The 25,421-nt window shown below is 38.4% G+C and overlaps 1 protein-coding gene across 3 annotated transcripts in view; it reads left to right on the forward strand.

The window, feature by feature from the left end:
- The window catches only part of CEP135 (centrosomal protein 135), a 59,374-nt gene that overhangs the window by 23,254 nt on the left and 10,699 nt on the right, over nucleotides 1-25,421 (forward strand). For 2 of the 3 annotated variants that reach the window (XM_053923136.1, XM_053923138.2), the window contains exons 12-22: nucleotides 1,699-1,851; nucleotides 2,756-2,908; nucleotides 6,575-6,652; nucleotides 11,624-11,775; nucleotides 18,178-18,293; nucleotides 18,367-18,521; nucleotides 18,913-18,968; nucleotides 19,836-20,004; nucleotides 21,545-21,655; nucleotides 21,939-22,124; nucleotides 24,689-24,898. In XM_053923136.1, coding sequence (XP_053779111.1) covers nucleotides 1,699-1,851; nucleotides 2,756-2,908; nucleotides 6,575-6,652; nucleotides 11,624-11,775; nucleotides 18,178-18,293; nucleotides 18,367-18,521; nucleotides 18,913-18,968; nucleotides 19,836-20,004; nucleotides 21,545-21,655; nucleotides 21,939-22,124; nucleotides 24,689-24,898 — 1,539 coding nt within the window. The remainder of the gene's footprint in view (nucleotides 1-1,698; nucleotides 1,852-2,755; nucleotides 2,909-6,574; nucleotides 6,653-11,623; nucleotides 11,776-18,177; nucleotides 18,294-18,366; nucleotides 18,522-18,912; nucleotides 18,969-19,835; nucleotides 20,005-21,544; nucleotides 21,656-21,938; nucleotides 22,125-24,688; nucleotides 24,899-25,421) is intronic. The other variant, XM_053923137.1, reaches the window with a different exon arrangement.

The following is a 25,421-nucleotide window of genomic DNA, read 5'->3' on the forward strand; positions in this document are numbered from 1 at the left end:
GACATAGTTCTTAGCCTCATCACCTTGAGTGTTGTGCATGTGCATGCGTGTATGGAAAACAGTAGAGTGATAAGGAAGTTATTAATAATTATATATTAACACAAGTATAAATATCCACATACAAAATACATTTAGAAAAGAGCTACTGTTTCTGCTTGAGAAGGCCCGTCAGTAAATGCTGGGGGAATTCACACGTTTTCCCAGGTACCGTGCCAGGCACTGAAGATGTGAATGAGAGCAGACACCTACTGTGTCCCTCATAGAGCTTACATTTTAGTGGTTAAGACATACATTAAACGCATAGTTATGTGAATTACTTTATAACCTTATTGATGTAAATGTTAATGAAGAACGAATACAGGAAGGATTCGGGAGGCTGTGAGAGCGTGTAGAAGGGGAGGTCTAAGTTAGATTGGAGCATCTAGAAGGACTCCTTACAGAAAGTGGCATTGAAGCTGAGACCTAGAGAATAGAAAAAATAGACTGTCAAATCCTTATTCATTGAGTGCTTCCTTTTCTGAAATCCATGTAGACTACCCCCTTTCTGTAAGGTATTTTTATTCAGGTTATAGATTTTCTTTTACAGTTATTCAAGCGTTGATTAAGTCTTCAAATTTTAACCTGCTTTTGTCTTGTAAGACATTTTATCATTTAAGGTGTCCAGATAACTAACCTCATCTATTATGCCTTGATTTTGCTTATTAACCAAAAGGATAGTTTATTTCCAAGTTGCAGGTGAGGGGTACCCCACAGTTATCTACCACTTACCAACTCTACATTGGATGTGTTATGTGCACAGGAAATACTGAATAACATAGATCAGGACGATGGCCAGTGTATCAAAGTATCTGACTATCCCTACCTAGGGCTTCTGAACTTAGTACTTTAGCAGTGAGATACCATAGATCCCAAGTCTGCATTGACCATCTTTATTTTCCACAGTTGTTGTGAAGATAGTGGATCTGTTGCATTGTCCTAGAATAATCGGTACAAAGTTGTTTAATGTACATAGACTGCCGGTAGAAATATTTATATTTACCTGATTGCAAAAGTAGACCTCACATCGGTTTGAAACTAGGACAGTTGGGGGTTGGTGAGTCTAGGCCATTGATCTTAGATTGTCACAGAAAACACTGAGGAATGTGCTAGGCTGTTACAGTTACTTGCACTGGGTGAGCAGGCACACAGTGCCCCCTCGTCCCTGCCCTGGAGATGGTTATAAACTAGTGTTCCCCCACAATTAGCATGCACCAAATCACCTGGAGGCCTCGATAAACCAGTTACTGGGTCTTATCTCCAAAGTTTCTGATTGAGTAGGTCTGGGTTGGGCCCCAAAACTTGCATGTCTAACAGGTTCCTAGATTCTGCTGATACTTCTGGTCTAGGATGACACTTGTTACCTCCAGTAGAAATAACAGGGGAATGACAGTTGAAGCATCAGATGGGATCTGATCAAAGAGTATCATTGGCGGCTGCGTCCCTTCCTGGGAATTTGAAGGCCAGAAATTAGCCCCGGTACTGCCAACCCTCTCAGCTCCTCTCATTGTAGGTTAAGAATTGTGTTCCACAATTACATTGAAGGAACTTTTGGGTTTTTTGTCAGCATCTTTCAGTCAGTCTCACCACCAGCATCCCTGTGACAACCTTTTGGTGGTAATTATAACAAATGATAACTTCTGTTTTTAAATTATGTTTCAGGGTGATTACAATTCTGAAATTCATCTGATCGCAAGGGAAAGAGATGAACTTCAGCATATGCTGGAAAGATTTGAAAAACATATGGAGGATATACAGTCCAACGTTAAATTATTGACAGCAGAAAGAGATAAACTGAGTGTTTTATATAATGAAGTAAGAAATTGGTTATAATTAAGCCAACATTATACAGAACTAGTTAACTATAATGGAACCAGTATATATCCTTGAAATTATTGTAATACAGGGATCTCATGGTATTCCTTCAGAATTAGAATTATAAGTAGTAGTTTCTACTTACAATCCTGTTCCAAAAGCAGAGATTTCTATTATTTTTTCATATTTCTTCTTTTTTTCTAACTATTTGTCAGGTCAGTTAGAGATAATCTACTTCTAAAACTTGGCTGGAACAGGTCTTAGGCTGACTCTAAGCCAACCAAATTAATCCATGGGATTCAGACATGTCGGAATATGTCTTTCACACAGTGAGTGGCAGCCGCTCTGGGGCCTGTTGGATATTAAGGGCCGAGGCTCTAGTGAGGAAACTCGGGGTGAGGGCACCCCTGCGGCTTGGCCCCCACAGAGCCTCAGTTGTCAGGCCAAGGTGAGTGTAAACAAGGCACGGTAGCTGTCACCTAAATTCGTTCCCTATCAGTCGCCCAGGAAATGCTCCTGCTACTTCAAGAGGGGGAGAAGGACATGCAAGTTAAAAGGTCAATTTGAAAAGGTGTTTTCACTTTTGGGGTTCTGCAGGACAAATTAATCCATTTCTAGGCTTTCCTAAAGGTTGGCTTAGAGTTCAGCTTTTTGGGGTCTGCTTAATTACTAGTTTTCCATCTGCTCTCTGGTTTCCACAATTTTGTAGCTGGCACTTCCCTCAACTTCCTTGTATTATTATTATTATTATTATTATTATTATTATTATTACTATTTTAATCCTTTTACTCATTTTGGGGGGATTTGGAAAGAGAGCAAAGGTAGCATGTGCTTAGTTTTTTGTTATGTTTTTTTTAATTGGGGGCATATCCAAAGTGTTATTTATATCTTTTAATTCTTTAAGGCTCAGGAAGAATTATCTTTACTACGACAAGAATCCTCCCAAAGCACGGTCTCCCATAATATCGTTAGTCTTATGGAAAAGGAAAAAGAAGTTGCAATATCTGACCTAAGAAGGGTTATGGCAGAAAAGGAAGCTTTAAAAGACAAGCTAAAAGTAAGTAAGAAATAAGACTGACTTATTTTGGAAAGGTAATGCATTGAGAAAAACAGAGGTCTTTCTATGTGTTTTTCTGTGAAGTTACCTTTCAGAATGACAACTATTGATAGACGAGGGGTTGGCAAACAGTGGCACACGAGCCACATCTAAACCACGATGTTTCCATCTGGCCTGTGTCCTAGGAATGATGTATACATTTTTAAATCATTGAAAAACCAAAAAGAATAATATTTTATGACACGTGAAATTTTTGAAATTCAGATTTCAGTGTTGGTAAATGTTATTGAAATATGATGCTCCTTCATTTACGTGTTCTCTGTGGCTTCTTTTTTGCTGCAGTGGAAGAGTTTAGTAATTGCTATAGAAACTACAGCTCATAAAGCCGAAAATACTTATTATCTTGTTCTTTGTAGAAAATAATTCATCTCTGATTTCAGTGGGCAGTTCCTTATGTGGAGGGACATTATTTTTCCGTAAAACAGTTTTATTGAGATATTCACATACCATACAATTCACCCATTTCAGGTGGTGTTTTGTAAATTTACAGACTTGTTCAACCATCACCTCAATCAATTTTAGAGCATTTTCATTAATTCAGAAGAAACCCTGTACCTGCCCTCACCTGCTCTCCACTTCCCCCAGCCTCCTCAGTCTGAGGCAACCACTAGTCCACTTCCTGTCTCTATAGATTTGCGAACTCTGGACATTGCATATAAATTGAGTCATTCGGTATGCGGTTTTTATACCTGGCTTCTCTCATTTAGCATAACGGTTCAAGATCCATTCATGTTGTATGTATTAATACTTTATTCTTTTGTATTATGGAATAATGTTCCATTATTTATCATTTGTGTTGTTTCTACTTATGAGTAATAATGGTGCTATGAATATTCATGTACAACGTTTTGTGGGGATGTGTGTTTTCATTTATCTTGGGCATGCACCTGGGCTCATATGATGACTGTATTTAACCACCTGAGCAGGTGCCAGGCCGTTTCCCATAGCGAGGCGCCATTTATATTCCCACCAGCAGTACCGGCACGTCCTCAGCAACGCTTGTTACTGTCGGTCTTGTTTATTAGAGTCGTGCTGGTAGGTATCCATCGTGGTTTTGTTCTGCATTTCCGTGATGGCTAATGATGTCGATCATCTTTTCATGTGCTTACTTGGCCACTTGTTTAACCTTTTTTGGAGAAATGTCAATTTAGATCATCCTTCACCCATTTTTAATTTGGGTAATTTGTCTCATTACTATTGAGTTATAGGAGTAAAATAAATATTTTACTCTTAATAAAATTTCCTCAATAAAATTTCCTTTGTCAGATATGATTTGCAAATACTTTCCCCCATTCTGTGGGTTATCTTTTCGTTTTCTTAATAGTGTCCATTAAAAGCAAAAAAAAAATTTTAATTTTGAGGAAGTCCAATTAATCTATTTTTCTTTTGTCATGTATGCTTTTGATGTCATATCTGGGGCAGTCTTTTATAATTCCTTTTATAATCTCCAAACAAATACATATGTTAATACATATAAAGCAAGTACTCAGTACAAAATAAGAACTCAATATTAACTATTCTTGTTACTAGTATGGAGTTTATAGTTTATATCCAAAAATGTTATGGAATTAATGTTTAGAAATTAGCAGCTAAAATTAAGAATAAGTACATTTAAGCATTATTAGGGTAGTCTTTATGTCATACAATTTCAGTTAAAGTTTTACCCCCAAAATACTTTCAATTGGGATCTTTTGGAATACTGCCTTCCTAAAAGTAATTTGTTATAAATAAAACAAACCAGTGTTTAAATTACTGAACGGGAAGCTTGTGTGCACCAGGATAGTTTTAGTACAAGCTACTGACTTAAGTTTTCTGTATGTTGAAGTGTCCAAGGAATGTAAAACTAGGATTTGAAAAGTGCAGTAGTATTGAGAACTCAGGAAAAGTGACATTCATATTTCCAGAATCTCTCTGGATAGTAGGAGTGAGGATTTATGAGTTTATTACAGGTCTTTTACTTAAAAACTGAAATAATCATCTCAATCCTTAAGCCTCCTCTAATCGTGGCCTGTGACGCCACCATCAACCCAGTTGTCAAACCCAGGACCACCACCGACTCCTCCCTTCCTGAAAGCTCATGTCTCTCCATCACCAAGTGTTGTCAGTGCTACCTCTTAAGTAATATTTAACATTTATTAAGTCCTTTCTATGTAGGAGGCTCTGTGGTAAGTGCTTTTTACACAGACTTTTTGAGTAATCTTGACAGCTGCCTTTTCAGACAGGTGATGCTTAGAGATGTGGTCTCTGAGTCGCAGTGAGTTGAAATATTTGCCCAAGATCACCTACCTATGAAGTCACAAGGAGTCTGGCTTCTGAGGCCACAGGAGTTTCTCTTGAACCTGTCTGGTTCTGTCGTTTCCCCTGCTGCCGTGCTTTTCTGGTCATTATTCCCTCTCAACTGCATTAGGTGTTAGCTCCCTCACATATCTGTTGCAAACTGAAGTCCGAGTCGTCTTTCAAAATTATAAATCCAGTCCTTTCCCACTTAAAATCCATTAACGGTTTTCAAGGGTTTCAATGATTGTCTTTGCCTACTTCAAGGCATAGCCTCTTTTCCCCAAGCTCACCTCCCCCTTTTCCCCACCCCTCGTTTTCCCCACTCCAAGTTTAGTGGACTTTCTCTTGCCCCAACTTTCATAGCTATTGAAAACTCCTTTACACTTTCAGTTCCCTTAGCTGGCCGGTATCTGTTCATCCTTTAGAGCCAGGTTAAATATATCCTCACACAGGAAATGAATGCTAGACTCTAGATTTCCTTTCAATATATTTCCATAAAGTTCCTTTTTCTAGCAGAATATGCACAGATTTTACTCTAATATCTTTTTAAGTTTTGTCTTTTCTACTAGACTATAGTATCTGTGGCATCAGAGAATACGTTGTACTCACTACTGTATTTCTAACACCTCGCTTGGTGCTTGGCAGACAGTATGTACTCAATACTGGTTGAGTGACTTAATAAACTAAAAAAATGCATGCAGCACAGTGACTCTTTCAACCAAATGTATAGTCCAACCAGATGTCTTTATTTATTTTTAATGAATAATGTGGGTTGAAGTATGAATCCACTAGAAAAATTCTCAGGAACATCAACTTATATCACTTGTCCTACCTAGACTTAGCATCAGCAAGATTAGATAAGGTGCTGTAACCAGAAGACGGCTCCCGTGTTCACACTGTTGACCAGCTCAGTCTGAAACTCTGGTGGCTTGCACAGTCCTGGGGTAGTCTGTCCCGGTGCCTTTCTGATCTCGTCTTTTCTTCCTTCACAGTCTGTTTCTCTCACACATCCTCCGTGAGGACATACTCCGGAGCTTACTTAACCCGCCGGCTTTTCCTTTTATGGTTGTGCTAATGAATCAACCTGTATAAGTCTTTATAAATGAAATTATGCTAATCTGTGTCTTCTGTTAAAATAACACACGGAGGTAGAGTGGTTTTTTCTCTACCAAAAGCATCGTTTTTGTAAAGTGTCTAATGGTTTTCTTTCTAAAACATTCTGTTGTTAAAAAACAAGCAGAATAGTAGTGGACACCTGTGTTGCTTACTTTGGCAATTTTGTTGTATGGTCTAATGTGGATGAACATCTTTTACAAAATTCTCTTTCAGACTGTCCAGGAAATGAATCTTTTTGGAAAATCAGAATTAGAGAAAACTATTGAACATTTAACTTACATTAATCACCAGGTAATTTTTCAAACTGGATGTGGGGTGTGTTGTGTTGTATGAATGACTATATCAATTATAGTTTTAATATACTGTATATTTTGATGTTACAAGATAGTATGCTAGAGCAGCTGTCTAACAACGATGGAGTATGCCCCAGCCAGTGTGGCCCGGTTGGTTGGAGTGTTGTTCCCTAACTGAAGGGTTGTGGGTTTGATTCCCTGCCAGGGCACATACCTGGGTTGCAGGTTCAGTCCGCTGTTTGGGCACCGGCCTGCGTAATCCCCAGTCAGGACACGCACGATTCCTGGTCTGGGTGCTATCCCTGGTCCGGGCGTGTACAGGAGGCAACCAGTCCATGCTTCTCTTGCATCGATGTTTCTCTGTCCCTCTGTCTCTAAAAGCAATAAAACAATGTCCTCAGGGGAGGATTTAAAAAAATTTTAAAAAATAGCGATGATAGAATGTATACTCAAAAGGCTAATTATTTGGTTCAAATCCATTTCCGTCACCTATTACCTATAGGCAAGTTACTTAAACTTTCTATCCCTCAATTTCTTTATTTGTAAAATAAGAATAGTGCTAGTGCCTAACTTGTGGAGATTAAATGAGCTTACTGTATTTACTGTATATGTATTAAATGAGATTAATACATATTTAAGAACTTAGAACAGTTACTGGCATATTGTAAGCACTCAGATATCATGCTTATTATTGTTTTGCTCTTGTTAAAAATCATATACTCATACAGACGTAGGGTACATGGTAAATGCACTTTTATTCTTATTGCTCTCTCTAGAGAGAGGATTTTTAAAAGTTAATATGAGTTCCGACAGTCTTTTTTTCTCTCTTTCATTTTCCTAGTTTCCTTTACTATGTCTTCACTTTTTTTAGTTTGTCTACTAATTCTTTCATCAATTTCTATTAACTTTGGGTCAGTTGATTTTTTTTCCCTCCCCATCATCGGTTGTAGTTTCCCGATTCTTTGCATACCTGGTGGCTTTAGGTTGTGTGTATGTCAGGCATTGTGAATTTTACCTTCTTGGTCGCTGGATAACTTATATTCCTATAGGTACTCATGAGGTTTTTCTGAGATACAGTTAAGATACAGATGGAGGTAGCTTAATCCTTTTCGCTTATGCATGTAAGCTTCATTGGTGGGATCAGAGTAACGTTTAGTCTTGAACTAATTCTGCTTCACTACTGAGACAAAACCCTTTTGAGTATACTGCCTGTTTCCCCATGAATTACGTTGTTTTCAAATGACTAATGAGGACAGGATCTACTCCTGGTCCTGCATGAGTCCTGAGCATTGTTCCCTCTAATTCTTTGGTGCTTCTTCCCCTGCCTTGGGGTAGCATCCTCCATGCTGAGCTCTGCTCAGCTAAAGAAGACTCAAGGGCCACGCTTTGGAGATCTCAGGAGCTCTCACTCTGTGCAGCTCTCCTCCACTGCCTGCCCTGCAAGTTCTCATTGTCTTGTCTTCCCTTGAACTCCTTGTCAGTTCTTTCTTTTCTTTATTTTTATTACTGACACTATAGCAGATGTCCCCTCTTTGCCCTCTTCCTCCCATTCCCTCACTCCCCCTTCCCTCTGGCCATCACACCGCCGTATGTATAACCCATGGTCTGTGTCCATGGGTTATACACATATGTTCTTTGGCTAATCCCTTCACCTTTCCATCCAGTGCCCCCACTCCCCTCTGACAGCTGTCAGTCTATTCCATATATCCAGGCCTCTGTTTCTGTTTTGTTTGTCAGTTTATTTTGTTCATTAGATTCCACATACAAGTGAGATCATACGATATTTGTCTTTCTCTGAAGGGCTTATTACTTCACTTAGCATAATAATGTCCAGGTCCATCCATGCTGTTGCGAAAAGTAAGAGTTCTTTCTTTTTTGTGGCTATGTAGTATTCCATTGTGTAAATGTACCATAGCTTTTTTTTATCCACTCTTCTACTGATGGACACTTGGGCATTTTCTAGATCCTGGCTATTGTAAATAATGCTGCTATGAACACAGGTGTGCATATATTCTTTCAAATCAGTATTTCAGGATGCTTAGGATACATTCCCAGAAGCGAAATCACTGGGTCAAAAGGCAGTTGCATTTTTAGTTTTTTGAGGACATTCCATTACTGTTTTCCACAGTGGCTGCACTAGTCTGCACTCCCACCAACAGTGCACCAACAGTTCCCTTTTCTCCACAACCTTGCCAGCACTTGTTGTTTGTTGATTTGTGGATAGTGGTCATTCTGGTGGGTATGAGGCAGTATCTCATTGTAATCTTATTTGCATCTCTCTGATGATTAGTGATATTGAGCATCTTTTCATATGTCTTTTGGCTATCTGTATATTTACTTTAGAGAAGTGTCTATTCGTAGGTCCTTTACCCATTAAAGTTTTATTATATTTTATTTTATTTTATTTTTCCCCATCACCATTTATCCCCCCTATACCTTCCCACCTCCACCCACCCCCCTGCCCCCATAATCACCACACTGTTGTCCATGTTCCTGAGTTCTTATTCGTCTTCCTGGTGTTGAGTTATATAAGTTCTTTATGTTTTTTGGAGATTAACCTCTTATCAGATATGTTCTCCCATTCAGTAGGTTCCTTGTTCAGTTCTGCTCCCGAGCCCAACCTACCCCTTGGTGCGTCCATGAGCTGAGCTTCTTCGGGATCAATCAGCTGGCTGCACATTGGTATTTCCTGTTGTGCTCACTTTAGATCAGCGCGGGTCAACTCTGCCTCCTAAGAGGCGTTTGGCAATACCTGGAGAATGTTTGGTTGTCACAACAAGGGGGAAGGTTCTGCTCATATCTAGTAGGTATTGGCCAGGGAGGCTACCTAAACATCCTACAGTGCACAGGACAGCCCTGCCCCCAACAAAGAATGATCTAGCTTCAAATGTCAGTAGTTCCTGGGCTCAGAAACCGCTTTAGATTATATCTTTCTTCCATTTTGAGTCATTACTCAATCTCCTCTTTGTCTTCCACAAGTTGTTGAAGTCACTTGTCTACTCTTGTTTTCTTTCTTGTTCTCTATATCCTTATAGCCTACTTATTTCTTTCCTATCATTTTACTTATCATTTCTTTACGTGTCATTTCATTTATCTTGTCATTTCTTTACTGTCATTTTACTTATTTCTCTTACTGTCATTTTAGCACTGTTTCCAGAGGGAGGGGAGATAAGATATGTGTGGTCAGTTTATAGTTTTAACTGGAAGACTTATATTTTTCACTAATATTTCTTGGTTTTGAATTTTATATATAATTATTATTCTACTTAGTATTTATTTTTGTATGTAAAGTAAAATAGAAATCTATCTGGTTTTTTCCTCCAATGAGCGACTGTTCCAACTCTGTTTATAAAGAGTTTATTCTTTTCCCACTTCCCTAAAATGCTACCTTTTCTAAATTGACATCTGTGTACACGTATTTGCTTGTCCATTTCTATGAGAAATCCACAGTGTTAATCACGGTACCTTTCTAATTTATTTATATCTCATAAGGTAAATATACTTGTGTTCTTCCCCCACCCTCAATTTTTCCTGGGTTTTTTCTTTTTTATATGTCTGATCTTACTTATTTGCTCCTTGTAGAAAATCTTATTTTTGACTGGACTCAGAGGTAGAAGCTCTCAGAGAGGAGAGCGTCCATCTCTTGGCAGTGTGTTCCTGGCATTTTTCTTTGGTCTCCTTTATTCTCTTAGTCAGAAGTTTAGCATATTCTGTGGCCTCCCCCTTATTTTCCGAAGTACGCTGTTTCTTCGGAGCGGTATGCCAGTGTTTGTGTTGCAGGACACGTGGAGTAATAAAATGCTGAAATCTGGGTGCTTTGGCCCAAGGTTGCTTCCCTCCCTTGTTGAGGGCTTTCTCACAGCGTATTAGTGGACATCATCTTCTTCAGAGAGGTTGAAAAGTTTGCGGATTCTGCTAGTTCTTTGGGGCCCCAGGTAGTATCAGTGAGACCAGGAATGTCTTTCTCCCTTTTTTTTACAATGGCCAAGTTGAGAACACTGCGATTGGCATCCACACTGCCATCCCGAACAGATTTTCGCTTTCCTTCTCCACTCCTTCATGGTCCATAACAGAAATGCCCCTTACTCGGCAGCAGGTGGACGCAACCATGGGTCAGGACACGCTGCTGTCTGGGAAAACTTTGTTCATCGTTCCCACCACCGATTCGAAACACATAACCCTTCCATTCTTCACCCAGAGCGTCCGCAGTAACTTCTCATTAAAGGTATAAGTTTGCGAGTATCACTTCAGCGTGTTTCTGCAGCCAGTAACTGGGAAAGAGCATTCAGCACGGTCCTGAGGTAGCCGACTGCCATGGAGGCACCACGAGAAAGAGCTGTTTCTTCTTCAATTTCTTTTTTCCTAAATGAATTTTAGAATGAAATCTAAACTGCCCCTCTTATTTTTAAAAGGTTCTGTTAGGGTTCTTACAGAAATTTCATTGAATTTACCGTTATTCAGGAAATGTTGTTACATTTGCAGTATTGCGTTCCCATTCAGAAACATGGTGTGTCTACATTAAGTCGGGTTATGCTTTATGCCCTCCAGGGAATTTGTACAGTTTTTTAAATATATCTTGCCCATTTGTGTTTGGGTCACAGTATTTTCTATTACGACTTTTCTTTAATCAGGCCTACCTACTTACTGTTCTTTAGAAATTTCTTAAAATTTTTGCTCTGCTAATTGTTTCCCTTTCTGTTTTTATTGTTGCTATGGAGATATTATTCTCTTTTATTCCTTTCTTGCTTTTTTGTATCTTTTTTTTTCATTTCAGTGATATAGAAAAGGAGAGAGAAATGTATATGCCTACCCTAAGATGTAGAACCTAACATATAAAAAGTAGACTTTTAAAGGACTTTTAAATATATCTTATTTATTTCCTTAGTTTCCTTTCAGAAATGTTATTAAAATATGCTTAAGGGGAAAAAACTGAGACATTACCTATTAATTTTCAAAATTTGAATTATAGCTTGAAAATGAGAACTGTGAATTAAAGTCTAAAATGTTAATAATGAAAGAATCAATGGAATCATTAGAGAACAAAGCAAAACTCCAAGCTCAGAAACTTAGCCATGTGGCTGGTGACTCATCTCTTCAGAAGACAGAGATGAACTCACTCAGGTAAGTTTACTGAGTGTTTCCTCATTTCACCTCTGGGAACACGCTGATGGTGCTGTGAGGCCCGTTATGGTGGCATCTTTGGCCTAGGCCTTTGAGCAGGGGCCCCACAGTTGGCCTTGCAGTGGGGTCACCTAGGGAGCTTTTGAGAAGTACGGATGCAGGGGGTGATCTCTGGAGGTTCTTATTTACCACGTGAATCTGGGCAGGTGTTGAATATCTGTATTTTTAAGGACTTTCTTAGACTGACAGGATTGCCAGCAAGTTTTTGTACGTACCTCTTTCAGCACTGCCCCTAACAGATACTTCAGATCATTTGTGCTCCATAGCCTGGGGTTGCTGAACGTTACAGGATTTTTTGCTACTTATATTATTCTTCTTATCTTTCTTCTTTCAAAGAAATGTAAAATCAAAGTATTTTTATACAGAGTCTAAAAGGTGATGTGTCTGAAAAATGGTAAGAAGGTCAGTATGAAAAAAGAAGGTGTACCTACAGGTGGGAGTCAGGTTATGAAGAAGTTGGTTTGATAACCTAGAGTGTCTGGATTTTACCTTATAAACATAGAGAAGAAACAAATTTTTCACCCAGGGGCTGACACGAGTAGCATGCTTTTTAAAAAGTGAATTCTGGCAGAAACAGGAAAGATGGACTTGGAGTCCTAAGAGGCTGCTGGCAAATAATAGAGACCATGTGTCTGGACCAAAACAGTGGCAGTGAACTTGGAGAACAGAGGCCAGATTTAGGAAACATTTCTTATATAAAATCAAAAGGATTGCATGACTTATATGGAAATGAGAAAAATGTGCAGTAATGCAGAATGTTTACCTTAGGATCTTGTGTTGGTTAACCATTAATCAATTTAGAATACAGAGGACTGAAGGAGAACAAAAAGTCAACGCAGTTGGTTTTTTTCTGGACTGAGCAGCTGCAATAAGTAAAAGATACTGAAAGTCAGCAGAAGGGCATCACTCTGAAGAGTCAGAGGAAATATTTCTCTCTAAATACATTTGCAGTAAGAAATAGGAAAAGGTTTTCAGATGTCAGCGTGACTTTGCACATGTGAAACTAAGTCAGTCATGGAGTAGTCACAACTTGAGATCAGAGAGGGTTGTAGTAGTGCTTAGAGAAAGCAACTGATGAACCTGAAAGTGTTCGTGAACGGGACGGATACACTGTCAGAGAACTGAGTTGCCAAAATAGAAAACAAACTCAAGAAATTCCCTAGAATTCAGAACTCAAGGATAAAAAGAAATGAGCAAAAAAGACATGGATCTAACATATAAACACTCAGATTGCAAAAATGTATAACATAAACAGCAGAACTGAAAATCAAAGGAATAATTAGGAAATGGGCTGAGATTATATTCATAAGCGGTCCCTGATTATCAAACACAACTTAATGAAATAAGACCAAGAGCTGGCTGGACGTGTCCATTTAATTAAGGAATACTCTATCGAGGACTCATAGGGTATCTTGAATTTTTGCTCTTTTGCTGCTCTGGCTATAAGTCTTTGATAAGTTAGATGTTAGGTAAAGAACTAAATTAGAAGCTGCTTTTCCCCTCCTCCTTCTCTCTTTTCTTGCTTCTCTTTTTGCAAGCACTGCATACATCCTATGAAGGGGAGCTAACAGAATGGACCGGCCCCACTTCTTCTAGTTCATGTCTATATTCAACTCCAAAGTACACGTACTGTGGTATATTTTTGACACACAGAATTATTAGTCTTCCCTTTTCTTTTTTGTCCAGCAGCTAACTGGACTGGCTTTTCATCCATTTTGCTTTTCTTCCTTAGACTAGACCACACTCTCCTTTCCTGTCCTTGCAGGAGGCCCTTCACAGTCTCAGGCACTTAAGGCAGAGCTCTCAGTGACTGCTCTTGGACACCCGAGCATACAGCTCCTTTGCTGTTTTCGTTGTTATACTAATACAACAACACCCTTTTCTCCCGTGAGCTCAGCCTGGTACTTCCCTCACCTAAAGGTGGTTCTGTAACTTTGTTTTGCCCTGGCAGAAAAATCTGACTTACCTTGCTTCTGAGGAAAGTGTGTCATTCATGTCCTTCTTATCAGCATAGGTTGGTAGAACCATGAGTTCAAACTGTCAGGTCCGAATCCAAAGCTAAACTCAGTACAAATTGTAATACCAAGCACTCTGTGGAAGCAAAGCCACGTTATTCAAACCTCGTGCCACTTTCAATATGGTCAGTAGAGATCTTGCTACCCCTTTAATCACATCAAGTTCTCCTTCCCTTGACATGAAGACACTTAAGAAGCTGATACTCAGATGAATCATATGTTCCTTTCCATCTACTTGGTGAACCCATCCTCTCTTTCCCTTCCCTTCCACCAAATTTCAGTGACACAAACAGCCTTTTCTTTTTGAGAAAGACTGTTTTTTTTCCTGTTTTTGTTTTTGTATTGAAACCAAGCAGGCTATTTCAAGCATAGTCTCTAATTGTCCAAATAGAGGGTCTGTGGCCTGGTCTTTCGGTGCAGCATTGGAGGACACGATACAAAATCCCACTCTGTTACCACCCATTGAAGTTAAACAAATGACTCTTGTCTTCCTTGAATTTTAGCATTTTATAAGACCTGGCATTTTATGTCCCAAATCAAAACTTCATAGCAAAAATGCTATAAAGCAGCTTCACTCTCCCCAGGAAAGATGGTCTTAGCCCCTCAGAGGATCTTGCTAGCCATCCTCTGGAGCTGGGGGTCAGTGAACTTATTCTGAAAGGAACAGTGAGTATCTTAGACTTGCGGGCTGGGTAGTCCCTGTCGCGTACTCAGTCCTGCCTTCGTAGTGCAGAAGCAGCTGTCCACGGTGCACAAACAAGGGAGTGGGGTTGTGGCTCAGTACAACGTCATGGACACTGAAGTTTAAACGTCGTATAATTTTTATGTCACAAAATATTAATCTTCTATTGTAATTTTTTTCAATCATTTAAACATGTGAAAACCATCCCTGGCACTTAGGATTTATAAAAATAGGTAGCAGGCCGTAGTTTGCCAAGACCTGCTTAAGAATAGTCTCCAGCCCAGTTAGACAGCTAACTTTTCTCAGTAACCCCACTGTTAACAACCTTAGTCCTCACCATTGCCAGCCATGAGTCTCTAAACATTTAGATTCCCGCAGCTAAAAACACTTTCAGACTGTTTTCATTTCACCTTAGTCTTTAGTTATCTGTGAACATTCTTCAAAACGAGAGGGTTATATACTTAGTCCAGGATCAAATAAATACGTTAGCAGATTTTCCATGGAAGGGCTCGTAAACTCTCATTAGAGTTAATAGTATGGCAGTAGGTATCAGTTATTAAGTAGGACTTAGGTGTATTCAGAAAACCAAATGTAACTGTTTTCCCTTGAGAAGTATTTATTTGTTTAGGGAATTGAAAACCATTGTAGATATAGAAAAGAAGGGTCGTAGATTTCTTAGGATGCCTAAAAACTGTCTTCTGGGCAGGTCTAACATTTTTCACCGAGACAGGAAGAGGAGGCAGGGCCCTAAGTGACCATAGCTGAGCTCATGGAGCTGGATTTGAAAGGGCCAGGGGAACTAGGGCCCCCAAATACAAATCATTATGTCTTTCCAGAAAGGTGAAAGAAAAGCCCATCCTGATCCTTTTTCCTCTCTCTGGCTCATCAAAAGATGATACTTAATAATAGCCTTTCAGTTAGGGGTGGGCCATGACTGTAGACTTTTAGAGACATCTAAAATAAGGATATCATATCACTCAGTTTCCTCTAATAGAACATTAACATTCCTAGTCCACTCTTAGATGGAGCTCCAGCTCCATTTTAGAATTTGAACACTTTTTATGAATAACGGACTCTTTAAGATGCTGTCTGTTATGAAGGAAAGTAATTACTTTGCCCCCTAAAATGAAAACATGCATGCCTCCATGTAATGTAAGGTGGTATAACTGAGGAATTTGAGGTACAGCCACATGGGTAGTAGAGAGCTAGAACTTTGATTCTAAGTGAAATTTTATTGATTTACTTTCTGGTGGGAAGTCATCACTTCCCTTTGCTATGTTTATAGCACTTTCAAAGCCAAGAAATTGATTCAGTTTTCCTAATAACTTAGTTCTCAAAAGGCTCTCTCAGATGGTTTGACTTTGGGTGGTGAGCACACAGTGCAATATAGACAGATCTTGTATCACAGAAATATGCACTTGAAACCTATAGGATCCTATTAAGCAATGTCACCCCGATTAATTTTTTCAAAGATTTTATTTTTAGAGAGAAGGGAAGAGAGGGAGAGAAACATCAGTGTGAGAAACACCAATCAGTGCCTTGAAATCTTAAGTAGAAATGTAGGTACCTCCACGAGGGACCAAACCTGCCACCCAGGCTTGTGCCCTGACTGGGAATTGAACCTGTGACCTTTTGCTTTGCAGGAAAACACCCTACCAACTGAGCCACACTAGTCAGAGCATCACCCCAATAAATTTAAATGTTTTAAAAATTCTCAAAATTTTCCTTCCAGACACCACCGTGAACAAATAATATGATAGTCACTCAGCTATTCTTCACGATGAACTCTATACCATACCGCAGTCCTTTTATTAAGAAGACCTTTCTCTTAGCAGCAATACTAATGTCACAAAAGTTATATCCAGGCCTGGTATAGAAATCTCTGTTGTCACCTTCCCTCTCTACACTAGAATATGAAAAGACAAAGCTATTTTCAGGACTCACCAAGGACCCTCTTATGTGTACAATCAGTCAAGATGTTACTTTACTAACCCTACTTTCATGGGGAATTAACCCTGCTAATGAATTTAGATGTAAAGAGATCTTTACGTTTCTACTTAAGATTTCAAGCACAGCCAACTGCTTGGGACTCTGGGGCCATTCGATTTTTAAAAGGACTCTGTATAGCTTATTGGCAGACATTCTCCCTCCCACATAAAGGGCGTCGGTCTCCCTGTATTCTTCATGAAAGACAACGCAATGTGGTAGAAAAACATCGACATCAAGTTTGACTAGCCTGGATTTACATTTTTTCTTTGCTTTGTCACCTTGGACAAGTTATTAGTTACTTGTTTCTATAAAATTGAAATAATAGTTCTAATTATAGAACTGCTCTAGGAATAAATTAGCTAATATATAAAAAGTATCAATACAATGAATACTTCCTATGGTTTTGTCCCTCGGAGCAATAGCTATGGCTTTTAAGAACAGCTTGAATACAGTTACCTGGACTCAAAGATAATTTTATGAAGTAAGATTTCTTGAATGTAGAATCTTGCTGACTGGATTCTGTTTGTGCAGTTCTAAAGAAGTCATCCTCAACTTGACTTCTCTCCCTCCCCTGAGTCATCCTCACTTGCTATTAGAGCAACCAGTGTTATGTCTTTTGTCTTTCAGAACACCTTAGTATTGCCAGTAGAACTCCATTTTCATGGAGCTGTCCCCTCTTAGTAGAGGTTCCAGAGTCCAAAGCTCCTCCCCATTAGGCGATTCTAAGCTAAGCCACCCTGGGTATCTTCTTCCCTATCTTATCCTCAGACAAACTCTAAAGCAGGGAAACTCATTTTCACCAGGGGCCACATCAGCCTCGCGGAAACAAGGTGCACAGGCGGGGCAGGATAAAACAAGGTGGAGGCGCCCGCGGGCCTTGCGTTTGCCACCTGTGCCCTAAAGGAAACCTGTGGGAGTTCTTAATAAGTAGCCTGGGTGAAAGCTTTGTCTTTCCAGCAAGGCAGGGTTAAGAACTTATAGGTCAGGGCTAAAAGCATTCCAAGGTCTCTAGATGACAGGAGAGCAAATTCTTGTTACTTCTGAAAAATAATTTTACTAATCAGTAAGAGATTACTCTGAAATTCTCTTTATTTCCTCTGTCCATTCTTTCTTTTGCTCCCTGAAACCAATCTAGTCTTAAATCCTTATTGCACTACAGTTAATGCCTACTTTCCCAGTTTACTATGACCTCCAGTTGATTACCTACCAAAAAACTTAGAAAAGAAAGCAAAATTAAAAGCTCACTGGTCTGGATGGTCAGGATTGAAGGATAATCCTTTGAGTGCCAGGCCACTCTGTAAAAAAAGGACTTTCTTTTTGCCTCCACTGTTGGAAATAGATTTTAGGAGAAAGAGGGTTGATATTAGGAAACTGAGAAGAGCTTTAAAACTACCAGGAAGCCTCTAGAAAGGAACACACAATTAATTTGATTTTTATACTGTATTATTTTTAGGAAGATGAAACGTTTTGAAGAAGGAAGGTGGACGGCAAGAAATAATATATAATATACCATTGATTATACTGGAAGAGCTTTAAAATAAGAAATAAAAGAAACTTTAAAAATAAGAAAAATATTTTTTGAGATCTCTCACTTTTTAAAAATTATGTCTACCAGAGATAAAGAATACCATTTGTTTTTGTCCACTGATTCTTTAGGATAGTAAATGAGCAGCTACAGCAGTCACTTGATGATTATCAGCACCGACTGTCCATAAAAAGAGGTGAACTTGAATCAGCCCAAGCACAAATTAAAATACTGGAGGAAAATATAGGTCAGTGTTTTTAAGTTTTGTTTTTGCTAACCCTAATTTACTTTGGCTGACAAACATTTCTACTCATTTATAGGTAAACTACACCTTAAGATGACGTCACAGGATCAAGAGGCTCATGTAATGAAAAAGACCATTGGTGTTATTGATAAAGAAAAAGACTTTCTTCAGGAAGCTGTAGATGAGAAGACAGAACTGATTGCAAACTTGCAAGAAAGCCTTGCTAATAAAGTATGTGACTGTTATATATAGTTGTCCAGCATCTGAACAGAAAAGATAATTTCATTCTCTGTTTCAAATATGCAGTTCTTATTACCTGTGTACAAGTTAAGACCTAGGCTATGTCTTCTAATATGTTTTAATTTCATTTTACCTCAATAATTTGGATCTTCAAAAGTTCTGTTTCTTAAATGTAATGTTATCAGATGTGATTACAGCAAACTCAAGGGAACAATGTAAGTTCTTAGAGTGAGTAGGAACAGGCTAGTATGTGAAGCTTTCATTTATAGCATAAGTTATATAATCGGATTTGAATTGCATGAATGTGCTAGATTGTGTAAATTCAACTTAAGTCATTCCTACGTGAATTGTTTCGCATCATGTATATTTCTAACTTCTACAGGAGAAAGCTATCGCTCAGATGAAGATCACGTTCTCCGAGTATGAATCTTCTCTGAAGTAAGTAATCACTGTAATGGCATCCAGCGTTTTTCAGAAGTTTTCCATGAACACAGCTTTATTTAAGTATCATCTGTCAATAGTTTAATTTCCATTTTCAGTTTTCCCATTTCTGCCAACGGTAACAGCATTATTTTCTCAGTCCTCTGCATGAAAGTGTTACTCTCTTCAACTTTCTGCCATCTTCTGTCGTCCACATCTAAACACTTGGGCCTTATTAACTACGCTTTTACATGCCTGCTTGCTCTTTGTTTCTACTGTAACTACCCTATGCAGGCCCTAATTATTAAAATTTGGATTACGTTAGTAGTAGCCAGTCTTAAATTGATTCTACTCTAAACCTACCTCGAACAAAATTTTACATTTTATATCTAGTCTCTCTACTTCGAGACAAAATCACTGCTCATATTTATTCTGTATACCCTTTGATTTTATGTCATAGTGGGGACTTAAATATTAAGCAAATATTTGCCAATAGGGTCTGTTATTATTCTGTTATTTGCTAAATGTATCTTCTAACACTTGAGTGTCTTCTGTTTTTACTAGACTTTTGGAATAATAAAATTAGTTTGTGACTTCATTTGCTCATAATGATTGGTAGAGAGCTAAAAATGTCTTCTTTACCTAATTAATCAGTGTCTTAATGCAGTAGTTATAATTTCTTGTATTCTTAGCATACTTAATTCAGAGTACAACAGTTTTATTTATTTATTTATTTTCCATCACCATTTCTTCCCCCATACCCTCTTCCACCTCTACCCACCTCCCTCCCCCCACAATTACCACACTGTTGTCCATTAACAGTTTTCAATGAGCTAAATTTTTCAAAAAGCTTACTTTTCTATTGTTACATTATTCATGTAACAGCCAGCTAAAGGAAACACTGAACAATCGGGACCGTGAGATAATCAGCCTCCGGCGCCAGCTTGATGCAACTAGCAAAGAACTTGAAGAAGAAGGAAGAGCTAAAGAAATATCTTTTAAGGAAAATAGAAGATTACAGGATGATCTGGCTACAATGGCAAGAGAAAACCAGGTATGAGTACAATGTGTAAACTTTGATAGCTTTATATTACACAGTTTTACAGTTTATTTTTTGTTAAATCTTAAGCTCTAAATATTTTTTTATTTTAATAACAACAAAAATAATTCTTTAAGGATAATGGTGTTTTTACAGGTATTTAAAAATGTAGTTTAAAATGCTGCTGTATATTATAGGGTATCTAATGGATACAGCTGTGGTCCCCTCACCATTTTGGTCTTTACTGTAAGGCAGGGGTGTCAAACTCATTTTAACCGGGGGACCTCATCAGCCTCGAGGTTGTCTTCAAAGGGCCGAATGTAATTTTAGGACTGTATGAATGTAACTACTCCTTAATGGTTAAGCAAGAGTTCAGTGCTGCCACCTGGTAGAAATAAGGTTCCAGGCCAGATGAAACAAGGTGGAGGGCCAGATTTGGCCTGTGGGCCTTGTGTTTGCCACCTGTGCTATAAGGCCTCCTAAAGCTGGTAGCACGGTATTTATCCCTTGTGGCAGAAATTGTTGTCACCCTACTGGATGAGGACCTCAGCATCACTTCCAGGGCAAAGTTGCTGTGTTTTAATTACCTGTAGATTACCTGTTTTAATTACATGGTAGATTTTAATTACCTGTACTTATTTCCAGTGGCTTAATTTACTTAGGGGTATAAGTAAATTAATGAATACACACACACACACACACGTGCACACACACACACTTATGTAATCTTCCTCACCTGAGGATATGTTTATTGATTTTGGAGAGAGAGAAAGGGGGAGAGAGAGAGAGAGAAACATTGATCAGTTGCTTCCCATCTGTGCCCCAGCCGAAGATGGAACCTGCAACCTAGGTATGTGCCCTGAGCAGAAATGACACCCGCATCTGTTTGGTGTATGGGATGATATTCCGACCCACTGAGCCACCCAGCCGGGGCCAGTTAATGAACATTTTAAATGTCAAATACTTAAAAGTATTACTTTTGTTGGTGCTGGTACCCAGAAAACCAATAATTTTCCTATTTTAAATATTTTGTGTTTTTTTTTAATTACTTTCAACATTATCCTATATAAAGCATATTGCTGATATATGAATTTCTAAAAATGCCAACCCTGGAGCCAGATACATGGTTAGGATTATTGTGAAAAATGTGTGGTAACATTTGGTTAAAAAGTCAAGATCAGCCCTGGCCAGTGTGGCTCAGTTGGTTGGAGTGTCATCCTGTAAAACCGAAGGGTCATGGGTTCAATTCTCCATCGGGGTACGTGCCTGGGTTGTGGGTTTGGTGCCCAGTTGGGGCACGTTCAGAAGGCAACCAATTAATGTTTTTCTCTCTCCCTCCCTTCCACTCTCTCTAAAATCGGTGGGCATGTCCTCTGGTGAGGATTAAAAAAAAGTCAAGATCAGCCAGGAAAAATAAGTGCTATGCTTAGGAGCAGTTTTCCTTTTATACTACTCTCTCTTGTTCCCCAAATTCAAAAGTAGCTATTCGAATAGAAATAGAACTCATTAGGTGCTCTGTTCATTTTAGATTTGTCTTCAATATTCTGATTTATAGGAAATCTCATTGGAATTGGAAGCAGCAGTGCAAGAAAAAGAAGAAATGAAGAGTAGAGTTCACAATTACATAACTGAGGTGTCACGATGGGAGAGCTTAATGGCCGCTAAGGTAAAATAACATTGTTTAGGTTGGATTTAAGACTGATTTTTTTTACTATGTTATATTTCTTTATTCTGCCTCCGCTATGATTGACATGTGAGAGCGGAGACCTTGCCCACTGTCTCTTTGTCTTTCCCCACACATTTTAGTTTAGTGTCTGAACAGATAGCTTATGCTTCCTAAATTGAAACAAAAATCCCAACGTGTGTATGTGTGTATGTGTTTCTGACGTTAGGTATTCCAGAAAGTGAGAGTTACTAATTTTGAAACAATTTAATTATGCTTGACCCAGGAAAAAGAAAACCAAGATTTGTTAGATAGATTTCAGATGCTTCATAACCGTGCTGAAGACTGGGAGGTCAAAGCCCATCAAGCTGAGGGAGAAAGTAGCTCAGTTCGACTGGAACTTCTTTCTATCGACACCGAGAGGAGACACCTTCGTGAGAGAGTGGAGCTCTTAGAAAAAGAAATTCAGGAGGTAACACATTTGTTTGGCTTGTGAAGACTTTATTTAATGAAAGCATTGAAAGGTACTTTATTTGAAATGAGAATTAAGCATTGATAAAATCAAGTTTAATGCTAGTCTTTCGTCATTAATTCTGATTGTTTGCTTAGGAGCCCCATTACTTTTTTTTAATGTAGTAAAATATACCCAACATCAAATTTACCATTTTATCCATTTGTACGTGTACAGCTCTGTGGCAGTCGCTACATTTACGTTATAGGGCAACTGTCACCACCATCTGTCTCCAGAACTGTTTCACCTTCCCCAACCAGAACTCTACCACCAAACACTAACTGCTCTTTCTGCGCACCCCCAGCTTCCAGCAGCCACCGTTCTGCTTCCTCTCTCTATGCATGTGACCACTCTGTGTATCTCCTATAAGTAGAATCATACAATATTTGAGTTTTTGTGACTGGTTGATTTTACTTGGCTGTAAGACTCACTTAACCTCACGTTTTTCAATGTTACAGTGTGTGTCAGAATTTCATTTCTTTTTAAGGCTGAATAATACTTCATTGTATGTAGAAATCACATCATTCGTCAGTGGACATTTGGTGGTTTCCACCTTTGACCATTGAGAGTGACGCTGCTGTGAACACGGGTGCACAGTAGCCCTGCGAGTCCTGGGTTTCTGTAGAGTAACCCTAGAAGTGGAATTGCTGGAGCGCGTGATTATTTTATGTTTAATTTTCTGAGGCAGTGTTACGCAGTTTTCTACAAGAACTGCACCATTTCACATCCCCACCAGCAATGTAAGGATTTCAGTTTCTCCACTTGTTATTTTTCTGGTTTTTTTAAATAGGTAGACTTATGCCCCCCAAAACATATGTTTAAGTCCTAACCCCAAGTACCTATGAATATAATCTTTTCTGAAAACAGTGTCTTTACAGTTATAAGCAGGTTAAAATGAGGTGACACTAGGTTAGGGCAGGCCATAACCAATGACTTGCGTTCTCATAACAGGGATTTATGAGAACTGGGTGCTGCAAGAATTTTGAAAACATTGTAATACCTAACTATTTAGTCAGGAGCACTGATCTCTTTTCCCTTAGATTATCAAATAAAAAAATGACAACAGCCAACACAACAATAGCCATCTGGTATGAATGAATCGATATTATACCTATTTTTATTTGTCCAATTGGCAAAAAATATATTTTCTGGTGTGCCACAGAATTGTAGTAGTTTATGTGTGCCACAAAATGAAAGAGGTTAAAAATCACTACCTTATAAGACAAGAAATCTGGACACAAGGAGGCACAAGGGAGAATGCCAGGCGAAGACGGAGGCAGAGATCCGAGCGATACATCCGCAAGGCAAGGCGCTCCAAAGGCTGTCAGCAGCCACTTGGAGTTGGGGAGAAGCACAGAATGAATTTGCCCTCAGAACCTCCAGAAAAAGCCAACTCTGTTGACGTCTAAATGTTAGATTTCTAACCTCCAGAATTAGGAGGGAATACATTTCCATTGCTTTAGGATACTGCATAATTTGCAGTAATTTGTTACAGTAGTCCTAGGAAACAAACACACCATTTCTGTAAGCTTTCTATTAAGAGTATAATTACTAAAGGCATGCTCTTCAACCTTCAAGAGAGTTCTCAGGAGAAACTTCCTTTAGTTCTCTTGTTCTTTGTCGTTGTTCATGTTGTTATATGGTACATGAAGTTAATTTACATATTTATATTGAGGTTTTTGGAGGAAACATTTTATTAATTCATTAATATTTGGAAAATCCAAAATTTAGTTTTCTTCAGCTGTTGACATTTATTAAATCTGAACACACAGTATTTGATTTTTAATGTTGATTCATTTCAGTAGAGTCCTTCTGAATTAGTTTTTAAGTATGGACTTGTTCCTAAACTCTAGAAGTAGAGTTTAAGTCAGTTTGTATTTAACACTGAAAATTTAAATTGTAAGAAATTTAAATTGCGGGTATTTCTAAGAAAAAATATCTATCAGTATTTCAAAATTTGCTTATTATTTCAGTTATTAATATCTTACAAAGTAGTATATTATTAAATTAAATTTAAATATGACTTTAGGTATTTGGTTTTCAAGCAAACTCCATTTTTAAAATTCAGAAGTAGGTGTACAGTTGTGAGTACATGAAATACAGCTTATTCTTGCACTATTATTAATTATTGTATTATTTTCCATATGAACAACTGTAAACTTACTTTTGCCCCACCCTGTATATGTGTTACTTCTTGAAAAGGCATTATTATAACAAAGAAAGTAAAATTTAATATAACTTCAAAGATCTCATATTCACAATACCCTATAACAATAATTTTTATTTTTATGTCTTCTTAATATATAACAGGAAGTACTTAGTACCATGATGAATAATTATACAGAGTTTATTTTGTTAAGCATGAAATATGCCATCTTTAAATAGCAGGCAACTTCTTTAGAGTATCTTAAAATATGCAAACATTGGCCTATGTTTTTAAAGAGTGAGGTTGTAGCTGCACAGATCCAAGCCTTTAAAATTATTGGGTTACTTTAACTTTCACCTGTTTCTGTTTTTATTTTCAGCACATAAATGCACATCATGCTTATGAATCTCAGATCTCGTCAATGACAAAAGCCGTATCTAGATTAGAAGAAGAGCTGAGACACCAAGAGGATGAGAAAGCAGCAGTATTCAGTGACCTGTCCTCTCTTAGAGAACTCTGTATTAAGCTTGATTCAGGCAAAGACATTCTGACCCAGCAACTGAATGCTAAAAGCCTTGAATTAGAGAGGGTAAGCACAAGTTTCCGTCGTAACACATGGTTTTATTAGGCCCTACTCTAATTATCTTTATCATTTGTTACCCAATACATTTGTTCCTCTTTGGAGTCGTTTCTTATTTATTTTTAGAGAGAGGGTAAGAGAGGGAGAAGGAAAGAGAGGGAAACATTGATGTGAGAGAGACACATGGATTGATTGTCTCTCACATGCACCCCTACCGGGACTGAACAGCAACGCAGGCCCGCGCCCTGACAGGGACCGAACCAGTGTCCTTTCACTCTGCGGGACATCCCCCAACCATCTAATCCACACTAATCAGGCTGGAGGAACTGCTTTAGACTGCAGGATTTGGGGAACTAAATTTGACTACTAGATTCTTTGCCAGGATTTCTCTGGTAAACACGTGATGAAATTAGGTGCTATTTTAGAGTAGATGGGTATTTAGGAGAACATTAGTCTTCTCATCATAGAAGAGGGGCATATCCCAATACATTCTGTCTCTGTTTAAAAGTGAGACTTAAATGGAATAATGAGC

This window comes from Desmodus rotundus, chromosome 4, assembly GCF_022682495.2.
Source record: "Desmodus rotundus isolate HL8 chromosome 4, HLdesRot8A.1, whole genome shotgun sequence".
Taxonomy (NCBI): domain Eukaryota; kingdom Metazoa; phylum Chordata; class Mammalia; order Chiroptera; family Phyllostomidae; genus Desmodus; species Desmodus rotundus.